This window comes from Fusarium tjaetaba (assembly GCF_013396195.1).
Source record: "Fusarium tjaetaba strain NRRL 66243 chromosome Unknown NRRL66243_c0000053, whole genome shotgun sequence".
NCBI lineage: Eukaryota > Fungi > Ascomycota > Sordariomycetes > Hypocreales > Nectriaceae > Fusarium > Fusarium tjaetaba.
In genome coordinates, this window is record NW_023501249.1 from 26,039 (window position 1) to 43,514 (window position 17,476).

A 17,476-nucleotide genomic window follows, 5' to 3' on the forward strand; every position below is an offset into this window, starting at 1 on the left:
CCAAATTCAATTAATGAGTCGCGTTTTGGTTTGCGCCCTTCACGTCACCATTCACGATCCCGTCTGTCTGTCACTTTGCTGCTTGCGCAAACCAGCACAACCACTCGAATTTTTGCTCTAGAGAGGCTCCTACAACGCCTTACTCTCCACCTTTGCTTGCCAATCATTTGATCAAATTTTCCATTCGTGCGCCTCATTCATTGTCACCATGCCTCCTAAGAAGGGCGTCGACTCGCCCATGAGCGCCTTCGAGCGCAGGCGACAAGAGAATATGGCATCAAACCAGAAGATTCTAGCCGATGTCGCCGTAGTCGCTAAGAAAGTTATGCCGACACCCCAAAAGAAGTCAACGCCAACCCGATCGAAGACCCGGACTCCTGCAAAACGGGAGCCTGCAATGCCGACTCGGCAGTCCTCACGACTCGCTGGTCTCGATGCAGACAATGATACCTTAAAGAGAAAACTAGCTGTCGAGGCCGAACACGTCGCGGCGAAAGAGAAGGCTAAAAGGTTGAGAGTAAATGGTGACCTAAAACTCGACGATATCGCTGTCGAAGGCAAGAAGTATCTCGCTGGTGTAGACGGGTTTAAGGGTCTCGTCCGTGGTGCGCAGCCCGGAGTTCGAACGTTCACGGAGGACGATGTTAAGGAAACCACCGACAAGGATTTGAAGGAGCTGCGAAAGCGTATGGGTGGTTTGAAGTTATACGAGCACTGGGCCCCCAATGGTAAGTATTGTCTCGCACACGCGAGAAGTATGTCACTAACCACTGAAACACAGACATCAAGATCACACCCCAACGAGTCTATGCTCTCGGCCTTCATCCCACCGAATCGAAGCCCCTTATTTTTGCTGGCGACAAAGAAGGTAACATGGGCGTGTTTGACGCTTCGCAGTCTGCTCCTGAAATAAGCGATGAAGACGAAGATGCGTCTGTGCCTGACCCTACCATTTCTGCGTTCAAGATACACAGTCGCACGATCACTTCCTTCGTTTTCTCTCAGCAGGACAGCAACTCTGTTTACACATCTTCATACGACTCCTCAATCCGCCGACTAGACTTGAACAAAGGAGAGTCCTACCAGGTGTGGGCGCCGTCGGATCACAATGAGGATCTCCCCATCTCAGCTCTTGACATGGCAGAGTCGAACCCCCATGTGTTGTACTTTTCTACACTTGAAGGCGGTGTCGGTCAGTATGACACAAGAACCTCCGATGACGCTGAAATCTGGACGCTTTCGGACCAGAAGATTGGTGGATTCTCTTTGCATCCTCTCCAGCCTCACTTGCTCGCGACTGCATCATTAGACCGCACACTTAAGATTTGGGATCTTCGCAAGATCACTGGCAAAGGGGACCTACGGCACCCTGCCCTACTTGGAGAGCATGGCTCGAGACTGTCTGTGTCGCACGCATCTTGGAGTCCTGGCGGCCATATTGCTACTAGCTCTTATGACGATACTATCAAGATCTACAACTTCCCTGACGCTTCGTCCTGGAAGCCTGGCCAGGATGTCAGCGTTGAACCTACCCATCAAGTACGCCACAACAACCAGACTGGTCGTTGGGTGACCATTCTCAAGCCTCAATGGCAGAAGCGGCCTCATGATGGGATCCAGAAGTTCGTCATTGGCAACATGAATCGTTTTGTGGATGTTTTTGCTTCAGACGGCAGCCAACTGGCTCAGCTTGATGGGGAGGGTATCACTGCAGTACCAGCCGTCGCACACTTCCACCCGTCTCGCGATTGGGTCGCTGGTGCAACATCCAGTGGAAAGCTTTGTTTCTGGCAGTGAGCCTCGGATTACCGGTTTCGAAAAGGGGTGCATGGAATCATCAGCATTTAAACGGGAGTTTTGGTTTGCTATATCTCGTGAATAATGGATCAGGTTGTCGGCAATGGCGGAACAGAATACGCGTTTGTTGGAGTAGTGTAAAATACGAATGTCCGAGTACGAGAGTCGAGGACTATGGGTCCCTTGTTTCAAACAATTGCTTTGATGTACTCCGTACATAGAGGCTGAGTCGGTCACGTTTTCGCGTTTGTGTGCAATTTACTGCTAGCCACTCAAGATTTCGCCCCAAAGTGAATGACAAGCCATGGCGTTCCTCTGACTCAGGGACCGAAACTTATCGCATGGACGTTCATTATGACGTGGATTCACAAACAGCTGATCCCTCTTCCCTGGGTGAGGGTCTTTATGGTCAGCATGGTAAGGGCACTATTCACATCATCTGGGCTTGATTTTCCACTTGACCAATGCTTGCATGTGATCGATTCACGGTGTTGAAGGATGAGCCGCCCGATTGGCGTCATTGCTTATCGATAACGGTGTCAGCCAATCATAAGCAAATTTTGACTCACAAGAGTGGGCAGTTCACAAGGGTTCCATTGTTTCCCCAGGGTATTTCCACCGCTCAAAAGGTCAGGTCCGCTAGCCGTCCCCTAAAACCCCACTGGAGATTCAGGCAGATTCACCTAAAAGCCTAGGCAGCGTCAGCCCCAGGGTCAGGTTCCTTCTTGATCAGGAATGCCGTGATCCTTATCTGGATCCATGCTTCGTTCGTTTCCTTGCGATCCGAACGTTTGTTCCTTCCAACTCCTCTTTATGTTTGTTTTTGTTCACCCACAGCAATAGCATTCGTACCGTAGCGTAACACTCACACAAGCCATTATTCACACGAACCCCGATACGCGCAGTGGATGGCATCAACTTCGAGTCGTATTGTTTCCCCACGATAGCACAGCGTTGACTGTTTGCGGCGCAAACCGGGTCCAGATTCATGACTGCATGACCACTCGCATCCCATCCTCGGACCGTGCCTCGAATTTAACGTTCGATCAAATTAGACTTCGCACAAAAAATCTTGAGGCGACACTTTCGTGAACCATCCCATCCTTCCGATCGCAATAGAACCACGACTGTAAACGATCGTTGACCGTCGCCCCGCTCGACTTGACCGGCCATCATGGCTTCCCAAGCTGATGATGCTCCGGCCCAAGCCAGCATTGGCGCGGAAGACATCAAGGAGCATGTCCACGAGGAACTTCATCGAAGGAAGCGGCAAGATTCCACCGCGACCGTGTTTCCCGAGCCTCTGCGAGAAAGCGATGCCGAAGACGAAGAAGAGGATGACACTACACAAGGTCCACCGATGTTCATGAACATGAACCAGAGCATATTTGGTCTTATTGCGACTGCTAGCTCTCGTGTCGACTTTAATGATCGATTCGATGGAATGAGTAGTGACGAAGAGGGTGAAGGATCATCATCACAACATAGCCGTGATCATATCGCACAAACATCGATCCTACAACCAGGAGGCAAGGGAAAGGACAAGGGGCACAGAAGGAAAAAGCTTTCGGAGCATAAGTTGTTGCGATCGCTACCTGCATTGCCGAAACTTCGTTCCCGGCATAAATCCCAGCCATCTCGACTATCTGCTCCGGTTGAGACTGCTGATGAATCCGACGTGGAAGACAACGGCACTTTGTCGCCTGCGCCGGCCCTTACGCTGACACGCCAAGATACTCAGGGTGTCATGAGTAGGATGTTGGAGGCCAAGGCAGACTTGTCTAGCAGGCCCAGCTTCGATTTGGACCGGCTATCATCTGATGTTAGTCGATCGAGTGATGGCGAGGTAGTCTCGGCTCTGGCCAAGAAGCTCAAGGAGATTTTCGAGTTTGATACATACGAGCAGGTCATTGAGGGTTTGTCAAAGCTGGACCTTCATCTTTTGGGTATGCTAACTGATCATAGAATACCCCTGCTGGCTGCTACAAAGTGTCCTTCTTCAAGGATACATGTACATCACTTCGAAGCATATCTGCTTTTACGCGTACCTCCCCAAGAAAGCGGTAAGTTATAGAGTCTGACTGCCAGATAGTTACTGACACCAAGCAAGAATGAGGCTGTAAAGTCAGGATATCTTTCGAAAAGCGGCAAACGCAACCCAAGCTACACAAGGTTTTGGTTCCGACTAAAGGGCGATGTTTTGGCATATTACAAGACTGCAACGGACGTTTACTTCCCTCATGGACAGATTGATCTGCGATACGGCATCTCAGCAAACATCGTGGATAAGGATAAGGAAGGTCTACATTTCACAGTTGAGACACATCATCGAACGTACAAGTTCAGAGCCGACAGCGCTCCAAGTGCGAAAGAATGGGTGAAAAGCCTGCAGAGAGTCATCTTCCGAAGTCACAACGATGGCGACAGCGTCAAGATCTCGTTACCGATTAAAAATGTGATCGATATTGAAGATACTCAGATGATTGCATTTGCCGATACTTGCAAGGTTAGGGTCATTGACAATGACGAGACATATGCTATTGACGAGGTAAGTGCCCAATAGTCTCGGAAACATTTCCACTAACAGCAGCTATAGTACTTCTTCTCCTTCTTCAGCTTTGGGAAGGACGCCATCAATGTGCTCAAGATCCTCATTGAGGCTTCTGCAGAGAGCCGGTCCGCGGAGAAAGCTGTGTCTAGCCGTGAAGAGAATGAGAGCTCTCAGTCTCCATCCGGTCGGACATCGATGGCAGCAAGCCGCCATCTTCCCCAAATTGACAGACTGCACACAGGAAAGCTTCCCGATACTGTGAAAGCCACGCTGGCTCCCATGTCGCCATTATCGCCTCATTCACCAAGCCAACTGAGCCCTCGAGCAAGTATGGACGCTCCACGCACAAGCTTTGACGGCTTCAGAAGATTCGGACGCAAAAGTATGGATGTGCCAAGCTCCATCGGAGACTTCAGCCCTCGTAGGAGCTTCAGCGGCACCAGACGATCCACGAGTCGTCATCAACACGGCAGCACGACTCCCAAACAGCAACAGGCTCAGGACTCTGGAGATTCGTTTGTTCATTCATCGATCGACAACCCAAGTATATCCACGCTATCACCGTCTTCATTTGAGGATGCATCCGCGAGCCAGATTCTTCAAGGAAGCGAGGTCTTTCACAGCCCAACGATGCGACGCTCTGCTTCGGCATCTAGAAAGCGCGACCAGTCTGGGAAGAAAACTCCTCGGAACTCTAGCTCTAATCAAGAGCGCCCTCGCCATATTCATCATGCCGCAACAACTGGCGCCATGCAGGAAATGGGTGGCGAAGTGCAGGAAATGGGTGGCGAAGCTAGTGATTCTCAGCGTCCAGTCACACCAACGCTCAACAGTATCACTAAGATTGGAGCATATCCCTTACAACGAGCTAACGCCTTCGCGGAGTATCTCAGTCGTACAAGCCAGCGTATGGGTTCTATGTTTGCGACCGAGTCACTGGGTTATGTGGAAAAGGTGCATGGAATGTGGAAAGGAGAACATAGACATTACGATGAGCCCCAGGAGCTCAAGACTGATGATGATGCCGATGATATCGACTCGGACGCAGAAGATAAGACACAGACCGCCATGGATCGATTCCGAGCGCACTTCACCTTACCCGAGTCAGAGAAGCTTATTGCAACGTACTTTGGGGCCATCTTCAAGGTCTTGCCTCTCTATGGAAAGTTCTATATCAGTGATCGATCATTCTGTTTCCGAAGTTTGTATCCCGGAACAAGAACAAAACTCATCCTACCTTTGAAGGATATCGAGAATGTCCACAAGGAGAAGGGTTTCCGGTTCGGTTACTACGGCCTTACGGTCGTCATTCGTGGTCATGAGGAGCTATTCTTTGAGTTTAGGCGACCAGGGCTCCGAGATGATTGCGCGGTGACGCTGCATCAACTCATGGAGACTAACCGTTTTCTTGAGAAGTCTGGTTTCCTTGACCAAGAGGAGCAAGACGAGGAAGAAGCTGCTGCTGCTATTGCGGAGCGTGACGCCCTCAAGGCTGCGCGACAGGACGAGTTTGTCAATCACGAGCTGGAACTACCTCGCGAGACCTCTGGAGTTTCGAACGCCCCAACGATATTGTTTGACAACCCCAATTCCTCCGGTCTTGCGTTCAAGCCACAAAAGTCGATGAAGATCACATGTCTCACCATCGGATCTCGAGGTGATGTGCAACCATACATTGCCTTGTGCAAAGGTCTTCTGGCTGAAGGCCACAAGCCTCGGATTGCCACACATGCGGAGTTCCAAGGATGGATCGAGTCACACGGTATTGAGTTTGCCCGAGTTGAAGGCGACCCTGGTGAGCTGATGCGGCTTTGTATCGAGAATGGAACATTCACTTGGGCTTTCCTTCGGGAGGCAAACTCGACCTTCCGAGGATGGCTTGACGAACTTCTTGACTCTGCCTACACAGCGTGTGAGGGTTCTGAACTTCTGGTTGAGTCTCCTTCTGCCATGGCTGGCATTCACATCGCTGAGAAGCTTGGTATTCCCTATTTCCGAGCGTTCACTATGCCTTGGACTAGGACACGAGCATATCCTCACGCTTTTATCATGCCTGAGCACAAGATGGGAGGCGCATATAACTATATGACGTATGTCATGTTTGACAACATCTTTTGGAAGGCTACGGCTTACCAGGTGAATCGATGGAGACGAAAGACGCTTGGCCTACCTAGCACCAACCTTGAGAAGATGCAGCCTAATAAGGTGCCCTTCCTGTACAACTTCAGTCCTAGCGTGGTCGCACCTCCTCTTGACTTTTCCGATTGGATTAGAGTAACTGGCTACTGGTTCCTCAATGAGGGAGGTGACTGGGAGCCGCCTCAGGAGCTTCAGGACTTTATCGCCAAAGCCAGGGCGGACGGAAAGAAGTTGGTCTACGTCGGTTTTGGTTCAATCATCGTCAAGGATCCTGCCAAGATGACACAAGAGGTCATCGACGCTGTTGTCAAGGCAGATGTTCGGTGTATTTTGTCGAAGGGCTGGTCAGACCGTATCTCACCGAAAGACGACCCGTCCAAACCTCGCCCCGAAGAGCCAGAGATGCCTCCGGAGATCCACGTGATTAAGTCTGCACCGCACGATTGGCTCTTCAGTCAGATTGATGCTGCTGCGCATCACGGTGGTTCTGGAACAACAGGCGCCAGTCTTCGTGCCGGCATTCCCACCATCATTCGTCCATTCTTTGGCGACCAGTTCTTCTTTGCTACACGGGTTGAGGATCTTGGTGTAGGAGTCTGGGTGAAGAAATGGGGCACCAACAGCTTCGGTCGAGCCCTCTGGGAAGTGACGCGTAACGAGCGCATGATTGTAAAGGCCCGTGTCCTTGGCGAACAGATCCGCAGTGTAAGTCTCCCTCGTTTCTCAGCTTCACAGATCACTAACATTCACAGGAATCGGGCGTCGATAGCGCCATTCAGTGCATCTACCGCGATCTCGAATACGCCAAGAGTCTCATCAAGCGCAACGCTGGCAAGGCCGCACAACACGATGCAAATGAGGACGACGACACAGAAGAGAGCTGGACATTCGTCGGGAGAGATGAGCCAGATCCCGACGCCGTGACGAAGAAGCTGAGTGAGGGCTTGGTAGACACTGAGAAGCCGCTGTCTTTGGGAAGTCAGGCGCCTTCAACTGCTGCGGCATGATGAACTTGCTGCTACGAACTGTTATGTGTGGGGTTTTCTTTGGTGATTTCATCTGGTTGTTCACTTGTTCTTCTGCATTTGGGTGATGGCTTAATTATGGGCTTTTGGATGATTTGGAGTCTGGATGGACTGCTTCCGAATAGACGTATGATCTAGAAGTCATAGACTACGTATGAAGATAACACTACTTCGTCTTGGAAACTGATAATCGAGTTCTGATGCTCTGACTTAGACGATGAGTAAGGCCGGCAAATTGGCATCTATGCGTAGCTTGTCGCCACGCAGCTCAGCACTGTGATCGCAGGCCTCAGCCGCCAACATGGAGTTTTCGCTAGAGTTTATCCCCCCTTGATTAAGTATTTTCTAAAGCGCTCGTACCAGATTTTATTGAGTCAAAGTACGCCCTACGTCTTGTTTCGCCTTCAACGCAGAGAGAGTTAAGAGTTCGGATAGCGATCTCGAAAACCTTATGTGAACTCTACGAGACTTTCATCGGCAAGTTCTCAAGTACGGTTCAACATAAGGATCAGAAGACCCTTTATTCTTGTTACTAAAGGTTCCTTTGACATCCACAAAGCTTCTTTCACTGTGTGCAGTATATATTCTCCCAAGCTCCTCCACTTCTACTTCTCGGTCACTTTAACCTCCATCAACCACATCATTCAAGTTCAAACACCCCGCACACATAAAACAAAATGACAGGCTGGAACTCGCTGCCTCAAGAGATTCGCAGCATGATCTTGGGATGGGTCGTTGTTCACGACCATATCGCGCCCTATGCTCCCGTCTCGATAGAATGGCGGGATACCATTGAGAAAAAAATCTTTCAGCACCTTCGTATTCACGCTTCCACTTCGGATGCTCGTGGCAGCACACCGACGGTATTTCACAGACTTAGCCAGCTGTGTGATCGACACAGACGACTCATCAAGCATATATGGCTCAACGTTGAACTTGCCAAGCGGAATAGTGATGGGTCGTGGATTGACCACAAGGAGCATGCTTACATTGGTGCTGCTATAACACGGCTATTCCGGGCCTTGCAATTCTGGCCGGCACAGGACGACTTGACGCTAGGCATCGGTGTGTATGAACCTATGAATGACTTGAAGGAGTGGTTCAGGGGGCTTCACATTGAATTTCCCGCGGAACAAGACCCAGATATGTCTCGTTTGTCAGATTCTCAACTCAGAAGCTTGGTAACGGTATCATGCACTTCACAACGGATTTTACTTGGATGCTTCGCCTTCAAGCTACAAGTCTGTCCCTCTGTCCGAGCTGTGACAAGGTTTCTTCTTCCTCGACAGTGCCAACGTCGACTTGCGCCAGCCGCTCTTTCCTGCGTACTCGAGCGACTTCCCAGGCTGGAAGAGATTTGTCTTGAAAGTTGGGAAGCCTCAGGGGTTTATGCAGCCGATTACCTAGACAGGTATGAAAGAGACCTGTTCTTACGACCTAGTCACTTCAAGAATGTCAAATCGATGACAGTTTTCCGAGATCGTAATGAGTACTTTAACACGGTATATCGTCGCCAAGAAGCTGAGTATCGGCGCCGTTTCGCACTGGGCGCGACTCAGCCAGACCAGAGTTTACGGGATCGACCAGCACTTGCTCGAGAATTCGCTGTAGCAAGTCTTTCCCTAGAGAATCTTTCCGTTTCTTTCATCGTTGACGCCGTCGACTTCTTTGGCCAGTGTCAAGAAAACTGGCTCTGGGCCGGATTGCGTTCCCTTACACTGACATCCCGACATCTCACCTGTGACGGTGACTCTTCCGAGATCCATGGACAGTTACAAAAAGCTGCGCAAATGGCCAAGCGCATGCCAAAGTTGGAGAGGCTGATAATATGGAATGGTGGAGCCAATGAAGCGTGTGCCTTTACATATCGCAAGCAGCAACACAGTGCTTCAGTGACGTGGCAGGCAAAGGAGGGTACAAAATTGAATCCCGCAGTGTACAGTACTTGGGAAAACATACATCCTGGATGTTTTCTCCATTTCAGGGAAAAGCATACTTGGCATTCGATTACTTCCGATGCCGATGCTATCATGTGCTTGGGGTTGGAGCATGTGGTGGATAATGTGTCATTGGGACAGATGCAGCTGGGACAGATGCAGCTGGGGGATAGTATGCCTTGGGTGAATTCCTGAATAATTTGTCGGATTTTCATTTTAAAGATGGAGGCATTCAAATATCTCAGCTTATTGTATGTCAACAACACGTGAGGAGGAATGCTATCCTCATCGTCTGAAGTAAAGTTACTCGCATGCAAGAAGCAAGCTCGATTTCCTACCCGCCCTAGACTGGACTGTGATGGGAGGTTATTCCGTGATAGAGCTACCACGAAATCACGGAGCTGCGGAAGGTCTAGAAACACCGAAGATATCTCAATAGTTGATGGCGGCTATTCCAATGCTGCTCTTGCACGTGATAAGACGTGAGAAAGGTGGACTATTGATGCACCTGCTCGATCTATGTTCGTCGGCAGCCAGTTCTGAATCGTAAATCCCTCTTCAGATGATTCGTTGTCAGATAGACTCTTCATCATCAGCGTCTTCGTCTTCTCTCTGCATATCCTCACCAGTGGCGATCTCAGTCTCTTCATCACTCTCGTCATCCTCCTCCTCAACATCCCATTCCATCGCCTTCTCCCCGTACATCTCTCTGTAACTCTGTTCTGTGATGGGCAGCACCGCATCCCCATTGTCAAACCTCCTCAACTTCAACTTCGCCGCCTTCAACCACCATCTCTCCAAGAACTCGTCCTCCAACTCCACAAAATGCGGATTTCTCTTCACCATACGAACTTTTCCGTGCTTCTTCCCGGTCGGGTCATTCCTTATTTGTGACTTGTGCAGCAAGTCATCAAAGATAGGGCAGTCAAACCAGGGCGAGCTGAGAAGCACATCGCGCCAAAGACCATCTTCATGGGCTTGCTGTGTCTCCTCGAGATGCTGGGAGTGCGTGATCTCGCGCTACCAGGCCAGCATACCGTGCATGTCGTGGAATTCCCATAGTTGTTCGTTAGGAGCGTTAATGTCTTTATATCGGCGGTTGGATCGGTCAAGAGCAGTCCAGAAGAAGAATTGGATGTGTTCGGCCTTGTACTCCCGGATGTTGGGGCTGCTACTGAGGGTCTTGAAGATGCGTACTCTGCTGGTGGCCGCAAGCCAGTCTTCATCTAGAATAGATGTTGATGGGACGATAGGGCTCTTGTTGTTTGGGTAGGGATAGAGGTCTAATATCGGGGTATGGCTTTTGCGCCATATCGCTTCGATGTTGCCTGGGGGGTCTGGCCTGTAACCTTCAGGGATATGATCCTCCATCGTGAAGTCCCTGTTAAGAAGTTACTGAGGTCCCGTTATCTGAGGATTCTTGCAAGACATTTTTATAGTCGCAATCTCTGCAGGTCTACTCTGTGAAGCAAACGCCTTCGTTGGCAAACGCCGTGAAGTAGCATTGATGGTCGGCAAAGGCACAGTAGTTATCGTTTATAAAACATTAAACAATTGCAAGGCGAGACTCAAACGGAACTAAGTCGAAGCTAATGTTTTCATTCATCAAACATGAGCAAATAACAGAGAGTGATTCTGTCGCATAGAGATAAAGCCGTCACTGTAAGCCAGCTGGTCAAGGGGCAGCTGTGAAAGGATGACAATAAATAAACATGATTCCTCGAGACACAAACATGTTTACATCCATTGTTTCTATGAATCACTCAAGCACAAAGACACAAAGACAAAGCAAACGGCCTCGATTGCTTCAAGGCAATGGGAATGAATACCTTCACTTGCTAATCCCTACAAATCTACTGGCCAATCCGCTTAGTAACCCATTTTAGCGGTCCAGCTCCCAAAGCTCCCCAGTCACCTTACGTAATCGGTCAAGTCTGTCAACCGGAATTGACTGGCAGCTCAATTCAATCAATCACCTCACAAACAGAAGACTGCCCAACGCGACAGCAAACGACGAGCCCGCCCGCACGAGGGACGATACGACAGTAGCGACATTCGAGACCAGCGAGCGACATTCATATTTGCCCAGCATGCCTCAAGATATGCCCCCTCGGGGCGGGTACGAACCCGTCCAGTACAAGGTGCGTTGGAAGTTTACGGGAGTGCAACTGGGGAGATTTGTTGTTTGAGAGTGTTTGGGGAATCAATTGGCTCGGGAAACCTTTCTTGAAAGGGTTGGAGGGGTGCCACGATCGATTGCGAGGGCTGGGAAGACATTGAGCTGTTGCAAGCAGTTGAAATGGACGTTTATCTGACTTTCTACAGCGAAACCTCCCCGCCAAGGGTTTCCGTCCCGGTATCCTTCTCCTCGGAATGGGCGCTGTCATGGGCTATGGCTGGTATAAGCTGATCGGCGGCATGCGCGAGGCCAAGTACGTTATCTCTCCCCTAGCCGAACCTGCATCTACAACAAAACAATCCGCACTCTGCAAACACCCTACGACCACGATTGCTCGCACGGAAAACAACGATGTGGAACTTAATACTAATAGCTATCAGCGAACTCGGCCGTGAAAAGATGTGGGCTCGCATCAACCTCATTCCCCTCCTCCAAGCCGAAGAGGACCGCGATCAGGTCCGTCGATACCTAGCCGACCAGAAGCGTGAGAAGGAGCTGCTCGGCGACAATGCCAAGGTTTACAACAGCGACCGGTCAGTTCTCTCACCAAGAGGTACCGTTGGTAGGGAATATGCTAACACGGGGCAGATTCGTGAGGCCGACTTTCGCTGTTACACCCCCTCCTACTACAAACTAAACGGTGGAAAGACGCAAGCTTGTATATATGTTTTAACAAAGTGGTTTTACCTGGAATTGAAAGGTCACAAAGAAGACACTGCTATCTCAACTGTGACTACTTGACACTCTCGATCTTCTCCTCTGTCCACTCCCACAACTTCTTGCCCAAGTCTTCACTGAAACACATATCATCCCCTTTGTTTGCTTTTCCAACCGGTTCATAAAACGCCACTGTCTCATCTCTCTTGACATCACCGGCCGCAGCCCAAGCGGTGTTATATCCACCCTGCTCAACCGTCATCATAGATGGGTTGGTAACATACACAAACATTCTCTTCCAGAACCCCAGGCCTGTGACCAAGTTTGTAGCAATAACACCGGGATGGACAACAACGCTCTTGATGGCGGGGTATCGTCGCTCCAGTTCCTTGGCTAGGACGATGTTGGCGAGTTTGCTCTGTCCGTAGCGACTCCATGTTCCAAAGGGTAAGTGTTCTTGGAGTGAATGGAGTGTCTCAAATTCGATGCCTTTCTTGGGATGGCCTGCATATCCGAGTGATGTAACACTAACAAAACGAACTTCACTCTTCTCGGCGGTTTTCTGCATGATTGGCAAAAGAGCCATCAAAAGCGTCGTATTGCCGATATGATTGACACCAAACTGCAACTCAAGTCCATCCTGAGTAAGCCCATCAACAGCCATGACTCCCGCATTTGCGATGAAGATATCCAATCGATCATGTGTGAACTTCTTCGCTGCGGAGCGCATGCTTGCAATGGACGTCAGATCACATTCGAGGAATGTTGCAGGAACAGGGGAGATGGAGGATATGAGAGACGATGCGGCAGTTAAGGAGCGCCCGGTGAAGTAGATGTGAGATGGATTATGAGAGGCAAGGGTCAGGATAGCAGAGCGACCCAAGCCGGAAGTTCCTGGCGTCTTGTTAGTGTGTGGTTACGGAGAAGGATGAAGGAGACGAACCGCCGGTGATGAGGATGACTTTTCCGGCGAGAGAGGGAATGTCGGTTTCTGGATTGAAGCCTTTGAATGATGCCATGATTGCTATGGATCGTGATTTCAGAACAAAAACAAAAAGTAATGGGATAGATAAAGAGGTTGTGTTGATTCAAGTGGTTGTACGAATGTAACAAGAGTTGCTGCCATACTCAATCAAGGGACGACTCGTCCTTCTTATACATATTTCCCTGTCTCATCGTTATTCCCCCGTGTGCAATTCTAATTACAAAGCGACACACTAAACGTCATGACTTTGTCGTTCGGCAAGTGTCTTTCCAAGTGAAGCGGCATGATAAATCCCCGATGTGAGACGGGTTTGTATAGTAGCTATCACTAACCCGCTCAAGCCCAGACTGCACCAAATGTTGTTAGTGCGGGATAGTCGACCATCCCTGTCTCTCCAGCAAAAATCGGTGACAAGATCTCCGGTGGAGCGTAATCGATTTCAAGCCTCAAGCCTCATCCGCTCAGGGACAAAGAAGCAAACATGGCACACAATAGCTCACATGTTTCACAAGACCACTCATCAGGATAATGGATTAGACACAGCAACGTGCTTGTAAGACTTGATTGCCCTTGCCTCGGGGTATTACATAGCATAATTACCAGTACAAATCTTAACCCAACCAACTCCCTACCGTCATGTGCACGCTTCTATCTCCATTTTACTGATGTAAATGTAGGGTAAAATTATCCTATTCCATATCGCGCCTGACTCCATCCCCGAGGTTTCAAGTCTTCAATTCGCCAATAATGCTTCTCATATATCAGTCCGCCATCAACTCTGCTAGCAACTCTCTCTCCAACTCATCCTCATCAAAATCTGCCCCATCGTCAACATTCACCAGAGGCTCTTTGTCTCGATCCACCACATCTTCGTCGCCTGTTGGCACTGGTGTAGGTAGACTTCCATCTTCTGTATCTTGGTCGTCACCGTTTGGCGTTTGTATTGATCGGAGACCAGAGGCGCCCCTATTCCGAGCCAGACGCTGCTTCTTGGCCAGGACACTTTCGCCGAGATTTGAGCCATCGTCGTCTGACTCATCGGCATCAGCCTTACGTTTGATGCCTTTCGAGTTCTGACCGTCCACGGATTCTACGTCTGATTCAGTAACTGTGGGGGCGATGCTCACGTCGCCATCGTCGCCCAGATCATCATCCAGGAACTCGGCCAGTTCATCTTCAGCTTCTCCCCAGTCGAAGTCCCTTAGCTCTTGCCCCGTCTGTGCATCTTCAGCTTCGTCGGCTTCCGATGTAACTTCGGTTGTGTCATCCTCTCCCTTCTCCCTATCTGCATCGAGAATTTCTAAAAAATAGGGTCGCTCGTCAAGTCGCCTCCATTGGCTTAGGCAGTCGGTGAGCCAGTTTTGGTTGACAATTTTAATGCTGGGGATTTTGGCGGCCTGCTGCACTTTCTTGGTACGAGGGCGTGATGAGGCAACGACAAGATGTGTGACTCGTTTCGACACTGTATCCAGGACCTGAGCACCATAACTCTGAGCCTGCATACCGATCTCTGACTCCTCCACTCTCACGCCCAGAGGCACAAGCCCTGATAGCACAATCACAAGACCAGACAAGACATTGGACTTGAGTTCGTCAAGAATGTCGCCGACGTCTGGAACCATAGATAAGTCAACACCATCGTCGACCGACGCCCTTCTCTTGGACTTGCTATGCGCAGGTGGGTGCGTCCCCTCTTTCTCTCTTCTTTCCGCTCTTCGCCGGTCGTATGTCTCGTAGAAAGCCGTGTGTAAGTCTGTAAGGTGGTCTTGGAGCGCGATAAGCTCCTCATCGTCGTCAACAAGAACATTTCGGTGGTGGATAGGTGGTGATTCGCTAGTATTCTCGCCAACATTCGTGTCTTGCTGATCGTCTTCCTTGTCTAGCTCTTCCTGCATATGGAGCAATGGTCGGTCCTTGAGTTGCTTCTCAAGTGTCTTTTCCTGCTCTTCTTCCTGGACCTTTAGATTGGCGGCATCGTCTCCGCCGCTCATTCGAGCAATCTCGTCCATCGGTGAAGCTTTCGGGGCTATTTTCACGCCCTTTTCCACAGGCTTCGACTTGAGTATAGGTAGAATGTCTGTTCGCTTGGGGAGGAAACTCGAGTTGATGTCGCCAATACCCTTGAAGAAATCGTAGGGCACCACCTTGATCAGGTTCGGTCGGTTCATAGGCCACACGTCGGCTCGATCGTCAATGATAACTACCATGTCTGTGCTGACGGGGAACAGGCGTTGTAGACTCTTGGAAGTGATGCTGCCATTCTCGTCACGACTAATAACTCGGTTTCCAAAGAGCTTCTGTTCGGGGTCAACGATCTTGGCGATGTTGAGGGCGTAGGCGCGAGTACCCATGGTGTAAACATGTAGCTCGTACATCTTGGAGACCTCATCCAGGAATTCCATTAATCCCGGTCGAAGCTTGATATAGTACGTGCAGCCGCTGGTCAATCCGCGAGGACCGTCATCATTGAGCTGGAAGTCCCTGACATCTTTCACAGCTTCGTAATTAGGATTCGTGGGATCGTTCTTCCACTCTCCGATCGTGGGCTCTATACAGGCATGTATAATAGTTTGATCGAGATCGACAACGAGACTCAGTTTCCGTTGTCTGAGTAGGCGCTTCTGGTTCTCGTGCTCGGCCTTTGTAGCGACGCTTTCGCTGACTCTCAAAACAGTCTGGTCATGGCTCATGTTGATCATAGCGCGATCTGTGTCGAGGTTATCACTCGCCCAGTTGATCTCGGTCATGTCAGCGCCGCACAAACTGCAAAGACCCTGCACCTGAACTTCATGACCGCACGCTTCTTCAACCATCAGACAGGGCGAGTCAGCCGCGATCTCCTGGCCTTCGCGGATGCGCCATTGTTTGAGCTTGCCTTCAGCGGGGCTATCGAACTCGGTGTATGTGGTTTCATCGTTCCAAGTCTCTTCGTTGACCTTGCGCTTCCAATGGAACTTGTACTCGAAAATGCTTTCTTGTTTCTTGATCGTATCGCCAGGTTTCTTGAGTAATTTTGTAACGATGATGGGGTAATGTAGGCGCGAGCCCAGGGGGACGATCTTGTCGTGCATTGTGTGTATTGTTGGTAGGTAAAATGTGTGTAAGGGTTCTTGCGATGATATCGGTAGCCTCTGATCACGAAGATTAGCTCGCATTCATCGGAGCTTGCCATGCAAAGCTTGGTGAAAGGCTGAGCGTGTATCAAGTCGCTGGTGATTCCGAATGGCAAAGAAACGTACCTAGCGAGCTCCCCTTTCTTTAATCCTTCGCGGCGCAGGCGCACCAGTCAAGCCCATGGCCTCATCAGCAGATCGTCGCGAAAGTGAATCAGCGCGCCGCAGTCGCACGTGCAAATCGCAGTCGCAATCGCGTTGGTTCTTCTCAATTGATAATTCTTCGCAGCTTCAAAAGCGTAAATAATGGTACTGGAAGAAATAATTCGCGCTGAGAACTCGAATCGCTTCGCTGGGGTTTTTTTTGTCCTTGATGCTACGAAAGAAAGCTCGTACAAGGTGACGCACTAGGTTGGCACAGCTTGTAGCGCGGGCCAGCTTCTTCCTTGTACTGGTTTCAATGAGCGCGATCACGTGGCCGGCTAGATGAGCAGCTTGGGTGGGCGCTGAGAAACTCGGAGGCGCTGGAACGTTATCGCGGCGCCTACCGTGATGTAAATTGGTGGCGCAGTTGATTCTCCGCGATCGCGATCGTAGGAGTTGGATGTGGTCCAAGCTCTGGGGTAACAAATGCGACGTGATGTTGGACAAGACAAGACAAAACAGCAGAAGGGGTTTTGTTTCACTATCTTTATCTTATCGACAAGATTAAGAAACAAAAACAAAAGAGCAACTCAAGTCTGAGGTCGGAATAGAAATGTGGAGTAACACGAGAGGCGGGGAGCGATAAGATGTTTGAACTGGACGTCAATATTGTTGTTGTAAAGTGACTGATATAAGTTAGTTATATGCTAACAATATTCATATCTATCAGCAGGGCCATAGAGAGAGCTTACCACGAGTGAACCAATCAGGTTAGCAATAGATCACCAAGTTTCGTCCTATGATGGGCTCGATACAGTACAACTGCCGCTCAGAGAAACAAAGGTGGGAAGACCCGCCCTTTTTGTACCTGGAGCTGGAGGTTGCTGACCCCCGTCACATCATTCAATCATCAACGCTGCAAGCTCAAGTTATACTTTACAGCTCGAGT

The 17,476-nt window shown here is 49.9% G+C and overlaps 7 protein-coding genes across 7 annotated transcripts; 4 read left to right on the forward strand and 3 right to left on the reverse strand.

Moving 5' to 3' along the window:
* Nucleotides 1-208: 208 nt before the first annotated feature.
* On the forward strand, nt 209-1,797 carry FTJAE_2639 (WD repeat-containing protein; the record flags this gene model as incomplete). The annotated part of the gene is made up of 2 exons (XM_037348853.1): nt 209-728; nt 782-1,797. 2 exons carry the CDS (start codon nt 209-211, stop codon nt 1,795-1,797), a joined length of 1,536 nt encoding a protein of 511 aa, XP_037210247.1.
* Nucleotides 1,798-2,971: 1,174 nt separating this feature from the next.
* FTJAE_2640 (sterol 3beta-glucosyltransferase) lies at nt 2,972-7,494 on the forward strand (the record flags this gene model as incomplete). Its single annotated transcript, XM_037348855.1, has 5 exons — nt 2,972-3,713; nt 3,763-3,860; nt 3,908-4,345; nt 4,394-7,192; nt 7,240-7,494. 5 exons carry the CDS (start codon nt 2,972-2,974, stop codon nt 7,492-7,494), a joined length of 4,332 nt encoding a protein of 1,443 aa, XP_037210248.1.
* Nucleotides 7,495-8,189: 695 nt separating this feature from the next.
* FTJAE_2641 (f-box domain protein) lies at nt 8,190-9,644 on the forward strand (the record flags this gene model as incomplete). The annotated part of the gene is made up of 1 exon (XM_037348856.1): nt 8,190-9,644. One exon carries the CDS (start codon nt 8,190-8,192, stop codon nt 9,642-9,644), a length of 1,455 nt encoding a protein of 484 aa, XP_037210249.1.
* A 378-nt stretch (nt 9,645-10,022) lies between these two features.
* Nucleotides 10,023-10,820, reverse strand: FTJAE_2642 (uncharacterized protein; the record flags this gene model as incomplete). Its single annotated transcript, XM_037348857.1, has 2 exons — nt 10,023-10,426; nt 10,487-10,820. 2 exons carry the CDS (start codon nt 10,818-10,820, stop codon nt 10,023-10,025), a joined length of 738 nt encoding a protein of 245 aa, XP_037210250.1.
* A 719-nt stretch (nt 10,821-11,539) lies between these two features.
* FTJAE_2643 (NADH-ubiquinone oxidoreductase subunit) lies at nt 11,540-12,265 on the forward strand (the record flags this gene model as incomplete). The annotated part of the gene is made up of 4 exons (XM_037348858.1): nt 11,540-11,590; nt 11,775-11,881; nt 12,009-12,161; nt 12,217-12,265. The coding sequence occupies 4 exons, from the start codon at nt 11,540-11,542 to the stop codon at nt 12,263-12,265; spliced, it is 360 nt and encodes a 119-aa protein (XP_037210251.1).
* Nucleotides 12,266-12,361: 96 nt separating this feature from the next.
* FTJAE_2644 (alcohol dehydrogenase Bli-4) lies at nt 12,362-13,304 on the reverse strand (the record flags this gene model as incomplete). The annotated part of the gene is made up of 2 exons (XM_037348859.1): nt 12,362-13,179; nt 13,229-13,304. The coding sequence occupies 2 exons, from the start codon at nt 13,302-13,304 to the stop codon at nt 12,362-12,364; spliced, it is 894 nt and encodes a 297-aa protein (XP_037210252.1).
* A 727-nt stretch (nt 13,305-14,031) lies between these two features.
* FTJAE_2645 (FCP1-TFIIF interacting component of CTD phosphatase) lies at nt 14,032-16,341 on the reverse strand (the record flags this gene model as incomplete). The annotated part of the gene is made up of 1 exon (XM_037348860.1): nt 14,032-16,341. One exon carries the CDS (start codon nt 16,339-16,341, stop codon nt 14,032-14,034), a length of 2,310 nt encoding a protein of 769 aa, XP_037210253.1.
* Between the last annotated feature and the right edge of the window lie 1,135 nt (nt 16,342-17,476).